The sequence below is a fragment of the Talaromyces amestolkiae genome (genome assembly GCF_001896365.1).
Source record: "Talaromyces amestolkiae strain CIB chromosome Unknown scaffold6.1, whole genome shotgun sequence".
Lineage (NCBI taxonomy): Eukaryota > Fungi > Ascomycota > Eurotiomycetes > Eurotiales > Trichocomaceae > Talaromyces > Talaromyces amestolkiae.
In genome coordinates this window covers 583,754-603,230 of record NW_024468042.1, presented here as the reverse complement: position 1 = coordinate 603,230, position 19,477 = coordinate 583,754, and the positions used below count along the sequence as shown (strand labels likewise).

Below are 19,477 nucleotides of genomic sequence, written 5' to 3'. Positions count from 1 at the left end.
CTCGGCTGTACTAATTTCACTCTTCGGGTCTAATATCTTATATCACTAATGGATATACGCATATTCATTACATCGATACTGAAAAACAACTATGAATGTCCTCCTCAGCATCAAGTAGCATATGCAAGGATGGGCTCCATTTCATAACTTGATATGACATGCTGAGAGTCGACGCGGCATGCTCGCAAGATCAGTGATATAGCTTCCTGCGTTATGGAAACTTGAAAAAAGGAAATATAAACTAGCTCTTGGACATATATAAATATTTCCGCGTGCATATCTGATGTGCTACAATAACCCGTGCACAATATACTACTACTTCCTAATTTCTTCAGTTTTCGTTGAATCCATCGTGACAAGATGGTTCTGCATCCGTCAGGTAGAATACTTCCTGAAACAGACGGAGTAGGGGGACACCCCAAAGGCTCTTCAACGAAGACCGGACACACATCTCTAGAGCCTCTAGCGATTGTCGGTTTTGCAACGCACCTCGCCGGAGATGCTACAGATAATGAGAATTTGTGGAGGCATATTCTCGAGGGACAGTCAGCATCCGGTCCTTTCCCTCAGGATAGATTGCAGGGCAATCAGTACTTCCATCCAGATCCTGAACATGGAGGAACATGTGCTACGAAGGGTGGATATTTCCTAAAAAAGGACATTGACACCTTTGATGCATCCTTCTTCCGTCTATCCGAGTATGACATTGCTGCTATGGACCCCCAGCAAAAAATATTGCTGGAGAATGTGTATCATGCTGTTGAAAATGGTCAGTTTTTGTCACAAATGGACTTATTGATTGCTCTATACTAACCAAAGTGAGTGGTATTCTAGCTGGGCTACCAATCGAGACACTAGCGGGTTCACGAACGTCTGTCTATGTCGGTAGTTCAACAAATGATCACGCGGCTCTCACCAATGAGGACTTGGATTTCACGATAAAGAATAAGGCTACCGGAACATTGCCTTCACTTCTTGCCAATCGAGTTAGTTGGTTCTACGACTTGAAGGGTGCCAGTATCGTCATTGATACTGCATGCTCGAGTAGTCTCGTGGCCTTACACATGGCATGCCTTGATATCCGGGCCGGTGGATCTGAGATGGTAGGAATTCATGTTTGCATGCATTTATTTGACAAGACTTTACACTAATCTATGCGGGACCTAGGCAATCGTTAGTGGTATTAACCTGCTGCAACATCCAGCCTCACTGTTGTTGCTCAGTAATCTCGGTGTCCTTTCTCCTGACGGCCGATCGTATGCATTCGATGATCGTGCAAACGGCTATGGTCGCGGTGAAGGTGTGATTACTGTCGTTGTTAAATCTTTGCAAGCTGCAATCCGTGATGGAGACCAAGTGCGTGCCTTGGTTCGAGCTAGTGGTGTTAGTTCGGATGGAAAGACGGCTGGAATTACTCTTCCCAGCGAACAAGAACAGAAGACACTCATTCGAAACGTGTATGCAAGTGCCAATCTCGATGTGAATGAAACGACATATGTGGAAGCCCACGGTACCGGTACGCCGGTTGGCGATCCTCTTGAATGCAAAGCTATCATGTCTGCTTTTCGCACTCAGAGACGCAAGCAGCCCCTTTATATTGGGTCTATCAAAGCCAATATCGGACATTTGGAAGGAGGAGCCGGGCTGGCAGGTCTCGTTAAAGCCATCATGATGTTGGAGAAACAGATTATTCCTCCAATAGCGGGCCTGCAGAGATTGAACCCGTTAATTCCCCAGGATGGGCATAACGTTTGTTTCACCAGAGAGGCCATTCCCTGGCCGGAGTGTCAGGTTCGCCGAGCGTCCGTGAATTCCTTCGGGTTTGGTGGAACCAATGCTCATGTTGTGATCGAGTCGCCAGACATGTTTGTACACGGTCCTCCTCTTGAAACTACAGGTGCCTCTCTTGCGCCACTGCTCAATGGTAGGAACTGAAGAATTTCAATAGTCGACTGTGACTTGAAAATCAAGCTAACAGTATTAGGGCATCCGAACGGTATCAATGGTCACCAAAAGCTTACGGAAGGATCTCCAAAGTCATATATTTACATGATATCTGCTAATGATGAGAGTGGCATTCAACGAAACGCGATGCTTTTGAAAGACTACATCGACAAATATCTCTACACACAACGCTTCTTTCCAGAAGCTAAATTTATGGAAGACCTTATGTACACGTTAAGCGAGAAACGTTCAAAAATGAAATGGCGTGCTTCTGTGATCGCTTCATCGCTGACCGAACTATCTCAGCAACTGACTGGCGGTACTTTACCCAAATTTCGAGCAGCCAATGTCGAACCTGGAATATCATTCGTATTCACAGGTCAAGGAGCACAGTGGCCAGGAATGGGTCAAATGCTCATGGAGTTCCCGATTTTTCGACAAAGTGTCGAAGCTGCATCAGTTTACCTGCAGAAGCAAGGGAGTCAATGGACTCTACATGGTAAGATTGATGAACCCGTGTCTCATGAAATTTCTATAACAGGCTAACTTTCCATGGGAAGACGCATTTGACCCAGTAGAGGACTTGAAAACAGATATCAACAATCCTATTCAGTCTCAAACAGCTTGCACCGTATTGCAGGTGGCCCTGGTTGATCTTCTACAAAGCTGGAACATTACTCCCAGCATTGTTATCGGACATTCTTCTGGTGAGATTGCAGCAGCATACTGTTCTGGAGCTATTTCGAGGGAAGCTGCATGGAATATCAGCTACTACCGCGGGCTTGTGTCTTCGATACTTGTCAAGGGTGGAGGCGGTGCCATGATTGCCGTCGGTTTACATCCCCACGAAGCCCAGAAGTATATTCACCGTTTAGGCACCGAGTTCCAGTGCAAGATACAAATCGGTTGCTACAATAGCCCTAAAAACACAACAATCACTGGTGAACGTAACGCAGTGTTGGCTTTACAGGCACTTCTGGATCAGGATCGCGTGTTCAATCGTGTATTAGCAACGCCGGTGGCTTACCATTCGCAATATATGCTGCCTGTTGCTGACACATACTCTGCTCTTCTCAAATTGAGCGACCTGTCTATTGGGCAAATGCGCCAGTCTCAGAATAATGAAGAAATCTTGATGATATCATCAGTTACTGGGGAGCTCATCGATGCGAAACAACTACAAGATCCTCAATACTGGACGCAGAACTTGGTCTCCCCTGTGAAATTCATGAATGCTCTCCACCAGCTCAAGAACCTCGCTGCGCAGTTCAACTTACAAGAGCTACTGGAATTAGGACCCCACTCTGCTTTACAAAGCGCTATAAGAGAGTCGTTGGCAGATACCCAGTCGGCATCCTCGCAAGTTAGGTATAGTCATACAATAACAAGAAAGAAGATGAGCTACTCTACTATTCTGAGCACTGCGGCAGGTCTGTCCTGTCGAGGTTACCCCGTGAATCTTCTGGCCACTTCTTCTGTTGACAATTCTCCCACTGATTTGTGCCATCGCACTCTCCTAACGGATCTTCCTGGTTACGAGTTCAACCACGATGCAGGGTTACGAGCTGAAAGTCGTCGCATGAAGAACAGTCGACTACCTCAGCTCCCGAGACATGAATTACTTGGGAGCCCTGATCCCGATTGGGATCGAAAAGAGCCCCGATGGCGCAACTTTCTACGCACTTCTGAACTGCCGTGGCTCAGAGACAACAAAGTGAGTATCAGTAAATCTCTTATCTCAAATGGTTTTATGCTAACGTTGAGACAGGTTAACGGTGGCATCATTTTTCCAGGAGTTGGTTACTCCATCATGGCTATGGAGGCGGTCAAGCAAATCGCAGACCACTCCATATCCATAGTCGGCTATTGCCTGCGACAAATCTCCATGGAGGCTGCTCTGATAGTACCTGACACTAGAGACGGCTTAGAGGTAATGACAAGCCTTCGTGAAGTCTACGATGAGGGGTCAACTGCATCGCCAAAATATCATTTCTCTATCAAAACACATGATCTAATGCGCAACGAGTGGATTGAGCACTGTTCGGGATTTATCGAGTCTAGATGCGAATCAGCTTGTACTGAAAATATGGGCCCGAGAAGACAATTACCATGGGATGCGGTACATAATCTGCAGTCCTCGGAAGAGAAATGTACAGATGTCAGTAGTATCAGCGCATTTTATGATGCTCTGGAGCGTTCCGGTTTCGAGCTTGGGCCTACGTTGAAGAACTTGGTGGATGTGCGAACCTCTCCAGCTTCACCACATTGTATGACCAAAATGGCTTCTCCTTCAATCGCCGAGCACATGCCAAAGGGATTCGATTTTCCATACATCATTCATCCTTCCACTATGGAAAGTATGGCTCATGCCATTCTGCACGTGTGTACGACACATGAAGCACCTATTGGCTCAGCATTGCTCGCTAGATACATTGACAATATCTGGATTTCCAACAACATCCCAATGGATCCAGGTCACTTGTTCGTGACAGTTGCAGATGGAGAGCAAGTTTCCCCGGGAAAATGGCGCTGTGCAATCACAGTCTGGGACGACGTAACCAGGGACATAGTCGTTCAAATCCGCGGTACCGAACTTTGTCTACTCTCTGCTGGGTGTGGTGATCAAAAGACCATTCCAGAATGTTTCCTTGTCAAATGGTTACCTTCCCTGGACCTCGTATCAGCGAAGTTGCCATCTACGTTGTTGTCATCTGTTGAGGCAGACGTGACCGAAGAAAGAGATACCAATAAGACTTATGAACAGCTATGTACTTTGTATATTGTACAAGCAATCAAGGAACTCCGTGACTATGATCGGAAGTTATTACCGCGCCACCTACAACGATATCTAGACTGGATGATCACACAAACCGTGGATTCCGATGCTCATACAATGAGAGCAATATGTGTTGAAAACGAAACCAAGCTAAAGGTGGAACGAGAAATGTTACAAACGCTCCGCGAACAGGCTCGAGGGTTCGGGTCGCGAGGAGAGCTTTTGGTCGAAGTCGGTGACCAAATTGTGCCTTTGATTAAGGGCCAAATAGACCTTCACTCCGTCACACCTGGGCTGGACGATCTCAGACCGTGGACTCTAGATCAAGATCTATCTACGAATATGAAATCTGTACTTTCCGACTACGTCAAATCCCTTAGACGCGACCGAGGACAATTGAAGGTGTTGGAACTTGGTGCTGGAACAACCAGTGTGACATCCCATATAATCGAAGCTCTGACCTCGACTGAAGGTATGAGTCGAACCGCTTTTGGGAGTTACCATTACACGAACAAACATGATTCATCTTTTGACAATGTCCGCCGGAAATGTGGAGATCTGTCGCATCTCATCGACTTCCAAGTCCTAGACGTTGACCTAAGCTTTATTGCGCAAGGGTTCGAGGAACACTCGTTTGACCTTATCATTTCTACCCACGTAAGATATCTTTTGACCGGGCTTGCTCATTTTCTTGTCATCCTGTTACGACCGGCTAATATGTCTACAGGCATTTACACAAACGCCGTCTCTGGAAAGAAGTCTTAAGAATGCACACTCCCTGTTGAAACCGTAAGTAGATGGGACCCTTGATTTATGGTCTTCGCTAATCAGATCCAGCGGTGGAAAACTCCTTATTATTGAAAACACAAATACTGAGTCCAAATGCTATACATTCGTTTGCGGTTTGTTCCCAAGCTGGTGGGAAAGCACTGAACCTTTCCGATCGACGACTCCATTAGTCTCCGCAAATCAATGGATCGAGCTACTTGAAGGGGCTGGCTTTACGACTCTGTCGCCTGTTAAGAACATAGAGGATGAAGAATCAAACCAGACCTGTTTGTTTGTATCAACAGCAGTACGCAAGAATCAGCCTAAATTGGCTCTCCCTTTCGTGGACGTCGTCATTGCTCACCACACGGGAGGGCCTCAAGAACTAGTATCCTCTCTCGTAGCCGCGATAAAGCAGGCGGGAGAGCTCCCAGTGGTCACAGTTCCGTTCAGTCAACTAAGTCAGCGCCAATTAGAGCAATCCTTCGTGATAGTGGTTGGTGAGCTTGGCCAAGGATATTTGGATCTGTCTTGTGTCCATGAGAATATTTACCAGGAATTGAAATGGCTACTATTGACATGCCATAATCTATTATGGATTTCCACGGACGACATAGATCATCCCAAGGCGGCACTCAGTAGTGGCCTTGTGAGGACCCTCCGTTGGGAACGAGAAATGGATAAGATCAACTTCCTGACACTGAAATTCTCACAATCATCTGAAATTTCAGAAATGGCGTCAGCCGTTACAGCCTTATATCAATATTACTTTGATGGCAAGGTCGAAGCTCCACCAAACTCTGAGTATTTGTACAAGGACGGCTCCTTCTGGGTCAATCGACTATACCCAGCTAACAATGCCAACAGCTTTTTGCAATTTCAAATCTCAGGCGCCCCCCAGTCGCAATTTCTCGGTGGCGATAATTGGGACCGGCCACTCAAAGCACGCTTCAAAGGATCTGGTCGACAAGGGTTATTGATATGGTCTGACGACGAAGCCTTCTCTCAGCCTTTGGGTCCCTCGGAAATTCAAGTTGATGTTCACGCGTCCGGTTTAACATTTCAAGACAGCATGGCTATTAGAGGTGATATTGACCAGCACGTTTTTGGCAAACAGGTTGCAGGAACTGTGATCCAAATTGGACAGAAGGTTGAAATCTTCAAACCAGGTGACCGCGTTATGGCTTTATTGGTTGGACCCGAGCAGCACAGTTTGTCTCGCTCCATTCGCATCAACGCCAACTTTGTGCAGCGGCTTTCTTCAGATGCAGATATAATGGAAGCCGCGACAATACCAAGCACGTTCGCCGCGGTTCATTATGCTTTACACAATGTTGCTCGTGTGGTGGAAGATGAAAAAGTTTTGGTGCACGGAGCGATGTATGCTGCTGGACAGGCGGCTATTCAACTGGCTCAGTTGGCAGGAGCAGAAGTTTTCATCACTGTCAAAACCCCCGAACAAAAACAGAAAATCCAGACGATGTATGGAATTCCAGAAAATCACATCTTCATATTGGATGAACACCTAGATGCCACCATCAAGGAGGCGACTGGGGGGCCATTAGGCGTCGACATTGTACTCAATTTCTTGCATTGTAGCGTGGCTCGCAGTGCCTGGCGATGCGTTGGTTTGATGGGACGTTTCATTGATATGGCTCTCAAGGCTCCTGGGCGTCATCGAGGATTGGACATGTCGCCTTTTTCACGGAATGCAATGTATATTGGGGTTGATATTTCAGCACTTGGTGTAGCCCACCATCCTGCTATTGTGAAGGCATTTTCTGAGGTTGGCGAGCTGTTTCGACAACACCTAATCACCAGTTCTGGCCATAAGGAGTTCAGCTACGCCAACTTTGGGGCAGCAATGATTTATATACAGAATGAGTCGAACATGGATACCGCAGTGATTATCCCGAAGGAAGACGACATGATACAAGTAAGTTGACAAAGCTGGACTTGGAGATTTTTCCTCTGATGAAAATCATTATAGGTGGTTCCACGCAAACATATTGCATATGAGTTTCCAACAGATGCTACATACGTTATCGCAGGTGGCCTTGGTGGTTTAGGTCGAAGTGCAGCTAGGTGGATGTGCTCAAGGGGCGCTCGCCATCTGATTCTCATATCTCGGTCGGGGCCTCGCACTGCATCCGCCAAAGAGCTACTTCGAGATCTTGATTCACAAGGATGTAAAATCAAGATATGCCAAAGTGACATAACTGATGGTGACAACCTTCGAATCGCTATGCGTGAATGCGTTTCCGATATGCCCCCAATTAAAGGTTGTTTGCAGTCAACAATGTTGCTTCAGGTATGTTCCCTGATGAGTAAAACGACTACCTGGTATTGACATATTTTCTACTTCCCAGGATTCAATATTCGAAAACATGTCCTACCAACAGTATATGGCAGGAATACACCCAAAAGTACAAGGATCTCTCAATGTGCTTGATGCTATGCCTAAAAACTTAGACTTCTTCCTGGTTCTGTCATCGGCGGCCTCCATTGTTGGGAATCGGGGACAAGCTAACTACAACTCCGCCAACGCATTCCAGGACTCTCTTGCCGAGCATTTGACCAGCAAGGGTATCCCAGGTATGTCTGTCAATCTTGGCAATATGTTATCTGTCGGCTGGGTCGCAGAAAACGAGGGCGCACTGCCTCTGGATCTTGTGTATTCTTCTATCGACGAGCCAGAGTTCCACGCTCTCTTAGAATATCATTTGGATCCACGCTGGGGAGCTTCTAGTTCTGTCCAAACATGTCACACAATTGCTGGCATACGTTCCGCGACTCGGTTCAACGAAGATCGGACTCCCCTACCGACTTTCATGAATGATCCTTTGTTCACTATCATCAGAGAGTCTTCCACTGGAACCACTGATCATAGCGACCAAGGGCGTGAAATTTCAATCAGTACATTGCTCAAAGAGTCCGAATCTGTTCAAGACGCTGCCAGTCACGTGGCTGAAGCCATTATTTGCAAGCTCTCTAGCGTTATGTCATTTCCTGTCGCTGAAATCGACCCGTCACAGGGCCTGGCATCATACGGCGTGGACTCTCTGGTCACCGTGGACTTCCGAACCTGGATCGTAAAGGAGATGGGGGCAAATCTCTCTACGGCAGATATCCTCGACGATGGCAACATCATTAGTTTGAGCGAGAAAATAGCCCGCCAAAGCAAGTTCGTGAAGGTGACTTGATTTGACATGATTCACGACGTGTGATTTATCGTTATCTGTACACGATCCTAATCTAATCTAGAAATTTATGTCTTGTTTTCAGACTGCGAGCTTCTTGTTTCAATCTTGGTGAGAACTCTGTATCACTTCACTGATATGAAGTCAGACCTTGATCATATACATACTAGGTGTGCTCCTAACTGTTCATTCTGAAATACCTAGGTAATCTATGATAGCAGGGTATTTTCTATCTCCGTAACAAGTGAAACATGCAAGGCAGGATTCAGATTTTGAAAGGCCCTTCATGCACATTCGTGTTCTACTACCAAGGCGTCTATATTACCTCAGTCCTAAAAGCTAAAACATTTCACCAATCCTATCCACCGGTGTACAGAATTATGATCCCTTCATTTATAGTATTGAGTCCTAAATGAATTGCCCTGTGCGATTTCGACTAGAAGTACATAAAGCAATTTGTATAGGTAGCATCTGCTTGATATCTGGTTGACATATCACATAAGTAATAGTACCATATAGAAATACGAGCAATATGCTGGAGACTTTTCAGACTTGTATTAATCGCCAGTCGTGTATAAAATGAACTTAACGAATAAAGCACGCGCTATGTAATACTAGACAATGCAGAGGCTTGATAGTTGCTGATCTGGTCCCCGCTTTACGCAGCATACGCCGATGGCATTTGTAAGGGGGAGACGCTAATAAAAAAGTATCATTTGAGAAAGATACGACTACAGTTTATCTTCTCAAATATTATTACTTTGATGCTGGCAGTACTGAAAGATCAAAGGTTACAACTTTCCATTATCTACTACAATCATGGGTCTCCTACAAGATTGTGTATGTGCTGAAAGTTTCTGCAATTGTTATGTATTATTGACTCAAGAGATAGGTTGTTATTGTCACCGGCAGCGCTTCTGGTATCGGATACGCAACTTCTTCAATGGCCCTCAGTGAAGGAGCTCATGTATTTGGCGTGGACGTGTCTCCCTTACCAGCAGATCTTAGCAATCACCCAAAATTCCAAAGCTTTCAAGGAGACCTCACCGATGAAACCACGGCTCAAGCGATAGTCGCTGCTTGCACTCAAGCTTTCGGAAACAGAATTGATGGTCTGCTCAATGTTGCCGGGGTTCTGGATAACTTTGCAAGTGTAGATCGTGTGACGGACCAAGTTTGGAATAAGTGCCTAGCGGTGAATTTGACGGCACCGGTCAAGCTAATGCGTGCCGTTATTCCTATCATGAGGGCCCAAAAGCGTGGAAGTATTGTGAATGTTTCCAGCAAAGCTGGAACTAGTGGAGGAGCGGCCGGAGTGGCTTATACTGCTAGTACGGCAAATCTCTACCTTGATATCAGATGCACAGCTGACCAGGCCTATGAAAGGCAAGCATGGCTTGATTGGAGTGACCAAGAACGTAGCCTGGAGATTCAAGGATGAGAACATCCGGTGCAACGCGGTCTGTCCAGGAGGTCAGTTCCGCAAGCCATTTACTCATTCATTTCGATCTTGCTGACATAAGTTTCAGGGGTTTCGACCAATATTGGTAGAGACATTGACCGAGATTCCTTTGATATGGAAGCTTTCGAAACAATGAAACCAATTCAGTTGGCTCACATGCCAGATCAGTCAAAGGGACCGAGTATCACTCCAGAGGAAGTTGCTCGAGTTCTCGTTTTCCTAGTGTCGGGCCTTAGCAGCAGAGTTAACGGTGCGGTCATCCCTGTCGATGACGCTTGGTCTACTATATAGTACTTAGTTTTGTGATAGAATGCGGTTTATATCGAAGTCAATCTAAATTATAACATCCTGTTTTTCTCGGCTAAATCCAGGGGCATTCTCGGTGATTCTCCGAATCTCCATGAACAGTACTTGGTTTGTGGTACACTATACAACTTTTCCTTGGTTTTCAAGTAGAAGCACATTCCAGATCTAATTAACCTCGCCAATGCAAATTCTTATTCCCACCACTTCCAGCCTTCTCCTCGTTCCTTCACCATACCTAAAACACGATTCCGCCAATGAGTACAAAATCGACGTTTCCATGCACAATATTGATTTTAGCCCTTAGCCATCGTATCCGCTCATTTGGATTTCTCTGTAATCTGGTAGCGTTCTTGTTTCCGGATATGCCAGAGAGTAATTCCGTACACAATCTCAACAGCGAGCGAGATACCCGAGAAACATTTCATTATTGGCTCSTCCACCCAGGAAAAATTTTGTGGCCAATAATTATAGCGGAAGTAGACACATATTACTCCGACATAGGTTCCGATGAATCTTGACAGCCTTTCAAAATCAGCAGAGATCAAGAATAGGGTTGAAGAGACAATGCATATGACCTACCACATCGTATACGAGACACCCCTGGAGCTTCCTCGCGTCATCAACTGACATAAGGACCCAATAGTGAGCAACAGGTAGCATAAAGCCGCTACCCAGTTCATGGCAAGTCCTGGTCCCACAGTAGCTGCCAGGGCGAGCTGAGATATGACAAAAGCTGCCACCCCTGCTAGGAATATGAATGGAATATTGCGCTGAACCAATGGTGCGTGCATCCACTCATTTGGTGCAAACTTAATTGCGCATCCCATCATGACCGAGTTCAGAATCAGCCAAGTGGTCATGATAATGCGCTCATACTTGTTTTGCGAGCTGTATATCAACGTGTACACTATCTCCCAAGCATAATTGCAACATAAAGGAAATATGGCCATGCCGTAGGTTCGGTCTTTGATGGACCGATATGATGCCTCTCCGTAGTTCAAGGCCCATAAAAGCCCTTGGACAAGCGTGGCAGCATCCACAATCCAAGCATAGCGCTCGTATTCCGGAGGTGGTGAAGTGCCGTAGAAGTAATCCATGTCGGGTAAAACTGGTTCTATCTATCAAACTTGACTTGAAGACGAAATTGTAATTGTTTAATATTGATTCACAAACATCAGTATATCCAACTATCAAATCAAAGGTTTTTATATCTACAAAATTGGTAACGTCCTTTTCTGGTAAGTGGAGGGTCACAGCTATCAAAGTCTGCAAGGGATCGATATAAGGAGCAAGCACGTCTTATGCAAGTCGAAAATTTGAAAGAATGGTTTTCTTGGCTGTTTTGTGACAGATGTGATAGATCTATGTTGTTGTCAAATATCATCAGTTACCTGAATAGTTAGCGCATATATTTAAACCTAAATAGCAATTTGCATGAGATGCAGATCTGGAGTCAGTAAGATGATCAAATATTGATACCCAGGCAACTAAACAATTCGAAGGACTTACAACGAACTGCTATTCCTGCTCTAGACAGCAGATTGCCTTCTGCTGTCCGCCCCCACAGCTGTTCGACTTTCGTTTGTTTTCTTAGACTCAAACCCTAACTATGACTACGATATCTAAAATATCCATGTCAAGATTGTGATTTCCTTGCAGGGCTAAAAGCCCATAGTCCATATAGGTAAGATTGAATTGCCTCAGCGCGTCATAGAGTACCATATTTCTCGGCTGGGATAGTCCATGCATGAATCAGACATTGCAGACTATTAGGGTCTATGATTTAGACCAAGTATTGAATACTGGCTACCTAGGCAGTGATATTCTCGTTTTGTACTCCAACTACTGGTTCCATGGTCCGAATTCGTATCTGAGGCTAACCCCAAAGCTGCGAATCTCATGAAGAAGCTAGAATCATCTTTCTATTTGTTCAAGACTCAGCGAGCCACACAAGGAAGGTGCACACTGTACTCTGCTGAGGGTAGTAATTCTGTATTGACCTGTAGAATTTGCGAAGAGATACATTAATTGAAATCAGTAGATCATGCTATTTCTTAAACGTATACACATATGGGAAATATAGGCACCTCATAGATTCCTTTGATATGTAGCTGAGCTCACCGTCACTCTGGCTAAATTCGTCATTCTCCGTGCAATTTTGCCATCAACCTCACTTACACAACATAACAGAGATAATTCTAGTTCCTTGAACTTCAATAGATGACAACTCTGTTGGATAGATAAAGCTCCAGTGTACAAGCAAAAACTGTCCACAGCCCCAACTTCACAGTCGATAGATGCAGAACACCTCCAGATTCCGGTTTACTAGGGTCAAAAGAGATTAACTGCTGTATGATTCCCGGGACCCATGCTCCAACCCATGATAACCACAACCAAGCCGAGGAGAACGGGCGTAGTACGAATGGGATGGTCGAAAGAGCAACTGCAGCCAGAACGGCAAGCAAAGTACGAATGCGCTTGCCAGCCAGATTGTACGCCGAATTCACTTTCATCTTGCGGTCATCTTCCACGTCCTGGTAACTGTATGACGTATTGGCGTAGAAACTCCAGAAGAAAAGGAACATCCAGAGAGGAAGACAGCGATGCAAAATTTCTGAAGTTGGCATTTCAGGTCCGTAAACGGCTGCCCAACCGTACATCGTCGGATATCCTACGGCAACTCCTAAGAGGTATTGAGGGTAGATACGGAGCTTGCGTGCAATGGGACGTTTACCGAGAGGATACACCAGGATTATTGCCGTCAAAGGCACCATAAATGGCCACCTATATCAATTTGATCTAGTCAGCCTCTATGGAAATTTCAAGGGTACTAGCCTAGGTTAACCACTCACACGTTACGGTCACCCAACATCGCTTTCAGAATTCCTACGGACGTCGAATAAAGAAATGTCATCCAAGCGAATGCTTCACCTGACGAGATCTTGCCAGAAGCTAAAGGCCGACCCTTGGTCCTTGCCACCTTGGAGTCGATATCACGGTCCATCCAATCGTTCCATGTATTGCCGGCCGCTCCCAGTAAGACGCAGTGAGCAGTGCAAAGACCAGCCAGCTGTAGTACTGAAGCTTGAGAGGTGGTAGTAAGATGATCTTGCGATTTGTATATACCGGCTAATAGTGTTGATATCACTTGAATTGGCGTTAGCATTTACCATGACTTAGGGCTCAAGAACCAACTAACCACCTCCGAATGAAGTGAACAACATTCCATAGTTATCCAGCCTCGATGTGAGCATCAGATAGGCAATGAGTTGATAGAATGAACGCCCTCCATTTTTTTTATGGCGAGGTTCGGCTTCTTTGAGAACAGCCATATTAAAATGGTAGAAGTCAGGGTTGAATGCCTATACCTAGATTGAGGGTGCAAGATTGCTTAAGAGATGAATAGAGATTAGAACAAGTAGGACTTATATTATTATAATAGACGTAATCTACGAATTTGTTTGCAGATTACTTCAGATATCCCGTCCTCGTAAACAAAGTTTAAGATCTGCAAGATGTATGATATTGAAGCTACAGCTCATACTACTGAATTACTAGTGTCAATTCTACTAGGTCATCCAGTTCTCTTGCTCTACTTATTGCCACAATACGTACGTATGCTTAGGCTAGGAGTGTCGACCGAATTTTGATAGCCCCATTGTAGACTAGCGAAGAGGCGGTTTGAGTCAATTCAGCGCTGGCTGAATATTCGACTATTGAATATACCTGCACCTCGGTTATGTATAAGGAATGCCTATCAATTTGACAGACTAGCCACCTTGCGCAAAACTTATGCACTCGATCCGCCGGCGATCCCACGTTCAGTAGATCTGTCATTTAGATACCTAGCGTCGGGCGAATAGAGCAAGGGGTTATATAGCGTTGTAAAGGCACATTGTCACCCAGTATGCCTATTTTCTCAAGAGCGCCATGTTTCAAGCAGTCTTCGATAGTGAATAATAATCAGGTCATCAGATAGATAATGAAATAATATAGCGTTTTACATATTAGTATGATGCTTTGAAAGCATCACGACTTACATCACGTTCTGCACATGATAGGCTCCAGAACGCGTCGTAAATGATAGTGGTGCCAGGTAGCTTTGTTGTTATTAGATAGAAAATATAGCCATTTGGGACAAACATTTTATCGTCCTGCGTCGTGTCCATTCAATCGAGAAGCTAAAGGACCGATTGGCAATTATTCTTCATCAAAGCGATTAGAGCCTTGAGCTCCATGACTGGAGTGAGAGGTACTGCTTGTTGCTTCCTATAATCAGGTGGATCACTCCCCAGGCCCGCATATGTATCTTAGTATCTTAGTGTCAGGGTGTCTGGACCTCAGACTATCAGTAAGAAGGTGGACACGGGCTGCATAAGGATTTTCATGGTTGCAGTTTCATTGTTTTTCACAGGATCGGCACGTTCAAAAACGGCGATCGATTCGATGGGATCATAATCAAATGCTTTCCATACATCCTCATTCTCCTGCAAGGGTACCTCACTCGGCTTGCCTACAAGCTGCCACTGCATGATGGGATAGGAGAGATCGGGCGTGAAATTGATGACCGTGTTGAATCAAGACTTGCCGAACAAAACACAGGCTCTGGTCTTCTACACATTTTGACAAGGAGGGCTTGATCAAATGAGTAAATGTAGACCGATTTATTATTTCTTTTCCAGACAAATTCCAACTTTGGAAGTTTCTACCTAGGATGCTTGTAATGTCACATGACTGGTCAAGTTTAAATTTTCTGAGAATGGTGTTAAATCCAAAAAATCAAAATAGAAAAAAAAAAGAATAGATTGTACGGCCAAAACGGAGCCCTCCCATTAATAGGGTGTGACATAGGCAGTCATATAATTTTGAAAATCTGTCATATCAGCATAGTTTCTAGCGGATCGAGCAAGGGGTATGTGGCGCTAGAAGGCAACATAGTACAAAATTGAGCAATCAGCACTCTGGCGAACAATGTCTTAATCATCGTTCGTTATCATTAATCCACTGACAAACCATACAATTCAAGTCAGCTCGTATAGTACTTCAATGGACACATCCAAGAAGTTCAAAGTCGTGATTATCGGTGGCTCCATCGCAGGTCTTACACTAGCCCATTGCTTGAGCAAACTCGGCATTGATTATGTCGTCCTCGAAAAAAGGCGAGAGGTAGCGCCTCAGGAAGGTGCATCAGTTGGTATCATGCCTAATGGTGGGCGCATTCTCGAACAGCTTGGACTTTTCGATAATGTCGAAAGGGCCATTGAACCACTGAGCATCGCTCAGCTTGTATTTCCAGATGGATTCTGCTCTGAGAGCGAGTATCCGAAGAAGCTTTGTGAAAGGTAGAATGAATTCAGATATTCTGAAAATCTTATTTCAGGCTGATAGATCCTTCTCAGATTCGGGTTCCCTCTTGCTTTTTTGGATAGGCAGATGTTACTTGAAATCCTATATGCCAACCTTCCTGATACCACACGCGTGAAGACGAATAGTGCAGTTATTGCTGTCGAACATGAAGAAGACAGCGTCCGGGTTTACACTTCTGATAATTGTTCCTATGAAGGTCATCTTATAGTAGGAGCCGATGGTATACATAGCACTACACGAAAGGAGATGTGGCGAGCCGCCAAATCCTTGCAAAAAGGGCGACTCGAGAACAACAATTCAGGTAAGATTCAAATTTCAAGTCTGCCGAAGTATGGCTGACTTGCGCTCTTAGTGATGAACATTACATATGCTTGTGTGTATGGCATCTCTTCTGCGCACCCGCAATTGAAGCCCGGTCAACAGATCACATGTTTCAACGATGGCTGGAGCATACTCAGTGTGGTCGGAAAGAACGGGCGCACATTTTGGTTTCTTTTCCTGAGACTAGAAAACGAGTACAAATACAACCAAGCTCCGAGGTATACAAGAGATGATGCCATCGCTCATTGTGACCGATTGAGTGCCCATACATTCTGGAATACGGTCACATTTGGAGATGTATGGAACCGACGAGAGGCTTTCACCATGACCCCGCTTGAAGAAGGCGTTTTCCAGCAATGGTTTTGTGGGAGAATTGTCTGTATTGGAGACAGTATGCACAAGGTATGAATGAACAGTTTGATTCTTATCGCACAACACTGATTATAGTGCAAATAGTTTGCTCCAAATATAGGCCAGGGAGCCAATTGCGCAATAGAAGACGCGGCCGAGCTTGCGAATATGTTAGCGCGGATACTCGAAGGTCGAGAGAAAGGGGAGCAGTTCAATCCTTTGACGGACGAATTGAGCGACGGCTTGAAACGGTTTCAGAAAAAACGTATCAGCCGCATAAATGCACTTTACAAAGTAGCCAGACTTGCGATCCGTCTACAAGCCCGTGACGGACTCGCCATGAGGCTAATGGGGAGATATGTTATGCCCTATCTCGGTGACAAGGTCGCGGACTGGGCCTCTAGGGACATTACAGGTGGTGCAATCCTTGAATTTCTTCCTCATCCAGAGCGTTCCGGCTTCGGTTGGCAGAAGTACAGCCAGAAGCCCAAGAAATCAAATGCACCGTTTATTTTAGCTGCTTTAACTGGGCTGGGTCTCCTTCTGACCATGTTCAAACAGCTCTGGGAGCATACATAGGACTCTTAGCATCAACCTTTTCTCAGATCTGGAATCCTCTTTTGCCATCTCATTTAGCGTTGTCCTTATTTTCTTGTTTAAGAATCATCGCATTGTTGCATCAGCTGTTTATTAATAGATATAAGTGGACCGTCTAGTGATCGTATGCTTCAGGCACCGTACTGTTCTCAAGGATCGGTACTGTCACTCCTTCGTATGTAAACATGGGTATGTAAGAACCTTGGAGCAGTGCAACTAAGACATCTTCTGAGTGGACGTGGATTGAACTGCAAGAACCAAAGTTTAAGCTCTCAGTCTCCACCTCGAAGATCTGTTAACATATGAGGAGCGAGTGACAGACACACTGAGGACCCGCAACAATGACACCAGAATGCTAGGGGGTGCGATACTTGCAATCTAAGCAAATCGAGGGAGATGGCGGCTCACATAAGAGAAGTCCTCCTCCTCGGTTCAATTTGTCCTTATCCTCGATGCGATGATATTGAAGATGTTGTCCGACAATCTAGACGTCTCTTTTCTTCCCACCCCTATCATGTGGTATCTGACGCTATTCGTTATCGGCTTKTCCGTCGTGTTCGTGTTACCTTTTCTGACAGGCCGTCGACTTTCTATAACCCATAGAAAGCAAGGATGGAGGATTTCTTTAATCAACACGCGTGGAGATTTCTCATCCAATGCAGAGCAACTGATTCGGATGGGATTCTCCAAGGTAAGCCTTTTTACCGTTTTCATAGTAGAGCTGCGAAGGCTAACAATGAAGCTTGTAGTCGCCCTCCGCTTTCCGTATGTCGACCGATGGCGGTCCAAGATTGATACTTTCACAAAAGCATCTTGATGCAATGTCAGATGATGATCACTTTGACGTGGCTGAAGCTGTTAAAAGGGTACTTTCCCCCCTAGTCAATCGAGCTCCTCCATTAACATTCAATCTCTAGGACTACCTTCTTGATCTTTTCGGCTTTGAGACCGCTTTCCATGGGACTCTACATAGCGAAATTGTTGCTCCTGCTGTCACAGCGATGACCAAGAAACTAGGTACGTCCTTCTTTCGTCACTGCTGGTTCCGGCTTACTCACTTCATCGTGTAGTGCCACTAGTTCCACTCATGTCAAAAGAGGCCGCACTTGGTTTAGAAAAGGAGTGGACTGAGAATTCAGGTATTCCCTTCCCATTTCTTTCTCTGCCAGTCAGAACAAAAATGATAACAGTATACCAGAGTACCATGACATTCCTCTGCAACCCACTCTAGGCGGCGTAGTAGCCCGCCTTGCATCTCTAGCCTTCGTCGGGCCTGAGCTCTGTCGCAACCCGACCTGGCTCGAGATCACAGTGAGCTACACCATCAACCGCGTCATAGCCGTCTACATACTTCGCATTTTCCCTTCTTTCCTCCAGCCAATTGTGCACTGGGTCTTGCCCCCATGTCGCAAGCTCAGGGCACAGATCCAGCAGGCCAGGGAACTAATCCTTCCTGCGCTTGAACACGAGCGTCAGCAGCAAAGCATCGGTAAAGCTAAACGTGATCCTAGTCGGCCTTTTTCGTCACTGGCTTGGAATGATGAATATGCCGCTGGTCGACTTTATGATCCCACCGTCGCGCAATTGCGGATGATTTTTGTCTCGATTCATACCACTATAGACATGGCAGTTAAGGTCCTTATTCGCCTCTGCGAACATCCCGAACTCATACAACCACTTCGAGAAGAAATCGTGGCAGTCTGCGGCGAGAATGGATTAACTCATTCCTCACTGGAGAGACTGTTGCTGATGGACAGTTTGATGAAGGAGACGCAACGGCTTGAGCCCGCTTCTCTAGGTCCGTCCCTTTCTATTCAATTTCCCCTCATCGTATAGCTTTGAGACTTCGCTAACGCTCTGCATAACAGCCACTATCGCGCGCTACACCCACCGCAAAACGAACCTCTCAGACGGCACCCTCGTTCCCAAGGGTACCCAAGTTGTCCTCCCGAACAACTTCATGTGGAACAACGAATCTATCTATCCCAACAACAATATCTTCGATCCTTACCGCTTCCTCCGCATGCGCGACGACCCTGAAAAGGCCAAACTCGCCTCTTTCACGCGCTCCAGCCACATTCACACGGCCTTTGGTCACGGGAAACACACCTGTCCCGGCAGATTCTTCGCGTCGGATACGATCAAGATTATACTTTGCCATATACTGCTGAAATATGATTTGCAGCTGTGCGATGGCGAGGCGCCGGCGAAGAAGTGTTATGGGTTTGCGATGTATCGCGACCCGGATGCGCGGATTAAAGTGCGTCGACGGGGGATGGAGGGTGTTTCTGAGGGTATACTGGCTGGTTTTGTTGTATAAAATCAATAATCAGGTTAGTAGGGTCAAAGAATACGTACTATGGGCAATTCTAGAATCTTTCTATA

At 45.6% G+C, this 19,477-nt stretch overlaps 5 protein-coding genes across 5 annotated transcripts; 4 read left to right on the top strand and 1 right to left on the bottom strand.

Moving 5' to 3' along the window:
- Positions 1 to 360: 360 nt before the first annotated feature.
- On the top strand, positions 361 to 8,691 carry BHQ10_003785 (uncharacterized protein; the record flags this gene model as incomplete). The annotated part of the gene is made up of 12 exons (XM_040876079.1): positions 361 to 769; positions 820 to 1,103; positions 1,168 to 1,924; positions 1,985 to 2,443; positions 2,505 to 3,312; positions 3,364 to 3,658; positions 3,713 to 5,377; positions 5,448 to 5,509; positions 5,558 to 5,622; positions 5,680 to 7,424; positions 7,479 to 7,799; positions 7,858 to 8,691. 12 exons carry the CDS (start codon positions 361 to 363, stop codon positions 8,689 to 8,691), a joined length of 7,704 nt encoding a protein of 2,567 aa, XP_040732289.1.
- An 816-nt stretch (positions 8,692 to 9,507) lies between these two features.
- BHQ10_003784 (uncharacterized protein) lies at positions 9,508 to 10,441 on the top strand (the record flags this gene model as incomplete). Its single annotated transcript, XM_040876078.1, has 4 exons — positions 9,508 to 9,528; positions 9,581 to 9,914; positions 9,973 to 10,161; positions 10,218 to 10,441. The coding sequence occupies 4 exons, from the start codon at positions 9,508 to 9,510 to the stop codon at positions 10,439 to 10,441; spliced, it is 768 nt and encodes a 255-aa protein (XP_040732288.1).
- Positions 10,442 to 12,669: 2,228 nt separating this feature from the next.
- BHQ10_003783 (uncharacterized protein) lies at positions 12,670 to 13,788 on the bottom strand (the record flags this gene model as incomplete). The annotated part of the gene is made up of 3 exons (XM_040876077.1): positions 12,670 to 13,240; positions 13,309 to 13,603; positions 13,656 to 13,788. The coding sequence occupies 3 exons, from the start codon at positions 13,786 to 13,788 to the stop codon at positions 12,670 to 12,672; spliced, it is 999 nt and encodes a 332-aa protein (XP_040732287.1).
- A 1,714-nt stretch (positions 13,789 to 15,502) lies between these two features.
- BHQ10_003782 (uncharacterized protein) lies at positions 15,503 to 17,074 on the top strand (the record flags this gene model as incomplete). The annotated part of the gene is made up of 4 exons (XM_040876076.1): positions 15,503 to 15,798; positions 15,856 to 16,124; positions 16,176 to 16,546; positions 16,601 to 17,074. 4 exons carry the CDS (start codon positions 15,503 to 15,505, stop codon positions 17,072 to 17,074), a joined length of 1,410 nt encoding a protein of 469 aa, XP_040732286.1.
- A 694-nt stretch (positions 17,075 to 17,768) lies between these two features.
- BHQ10_003781 (uncharacterized protein) lies at positions 17,769 to 19,412 on the top strand (the record flags this gene model as incomplete). Its single annotated transcript, XM_040876075.1, has 6 exons — positions 17,769 to 17,783; positions 17,842 to 17,958; positions 18,010 to 18,109; positions 18,163 to 18,231; positions 18,291 to 18,890; positions 18,961 to 19,412. 6 exons carry the CDS (start codon positions 17,769 to 17,771, stop codon positions 19,410 to 19,412), a joined length of 1,353 nt encoding a protein of 450 aa, XP_040732285.1.
- Positions 19,413 to 19,477: the final 65 nt, after the last annotated feature.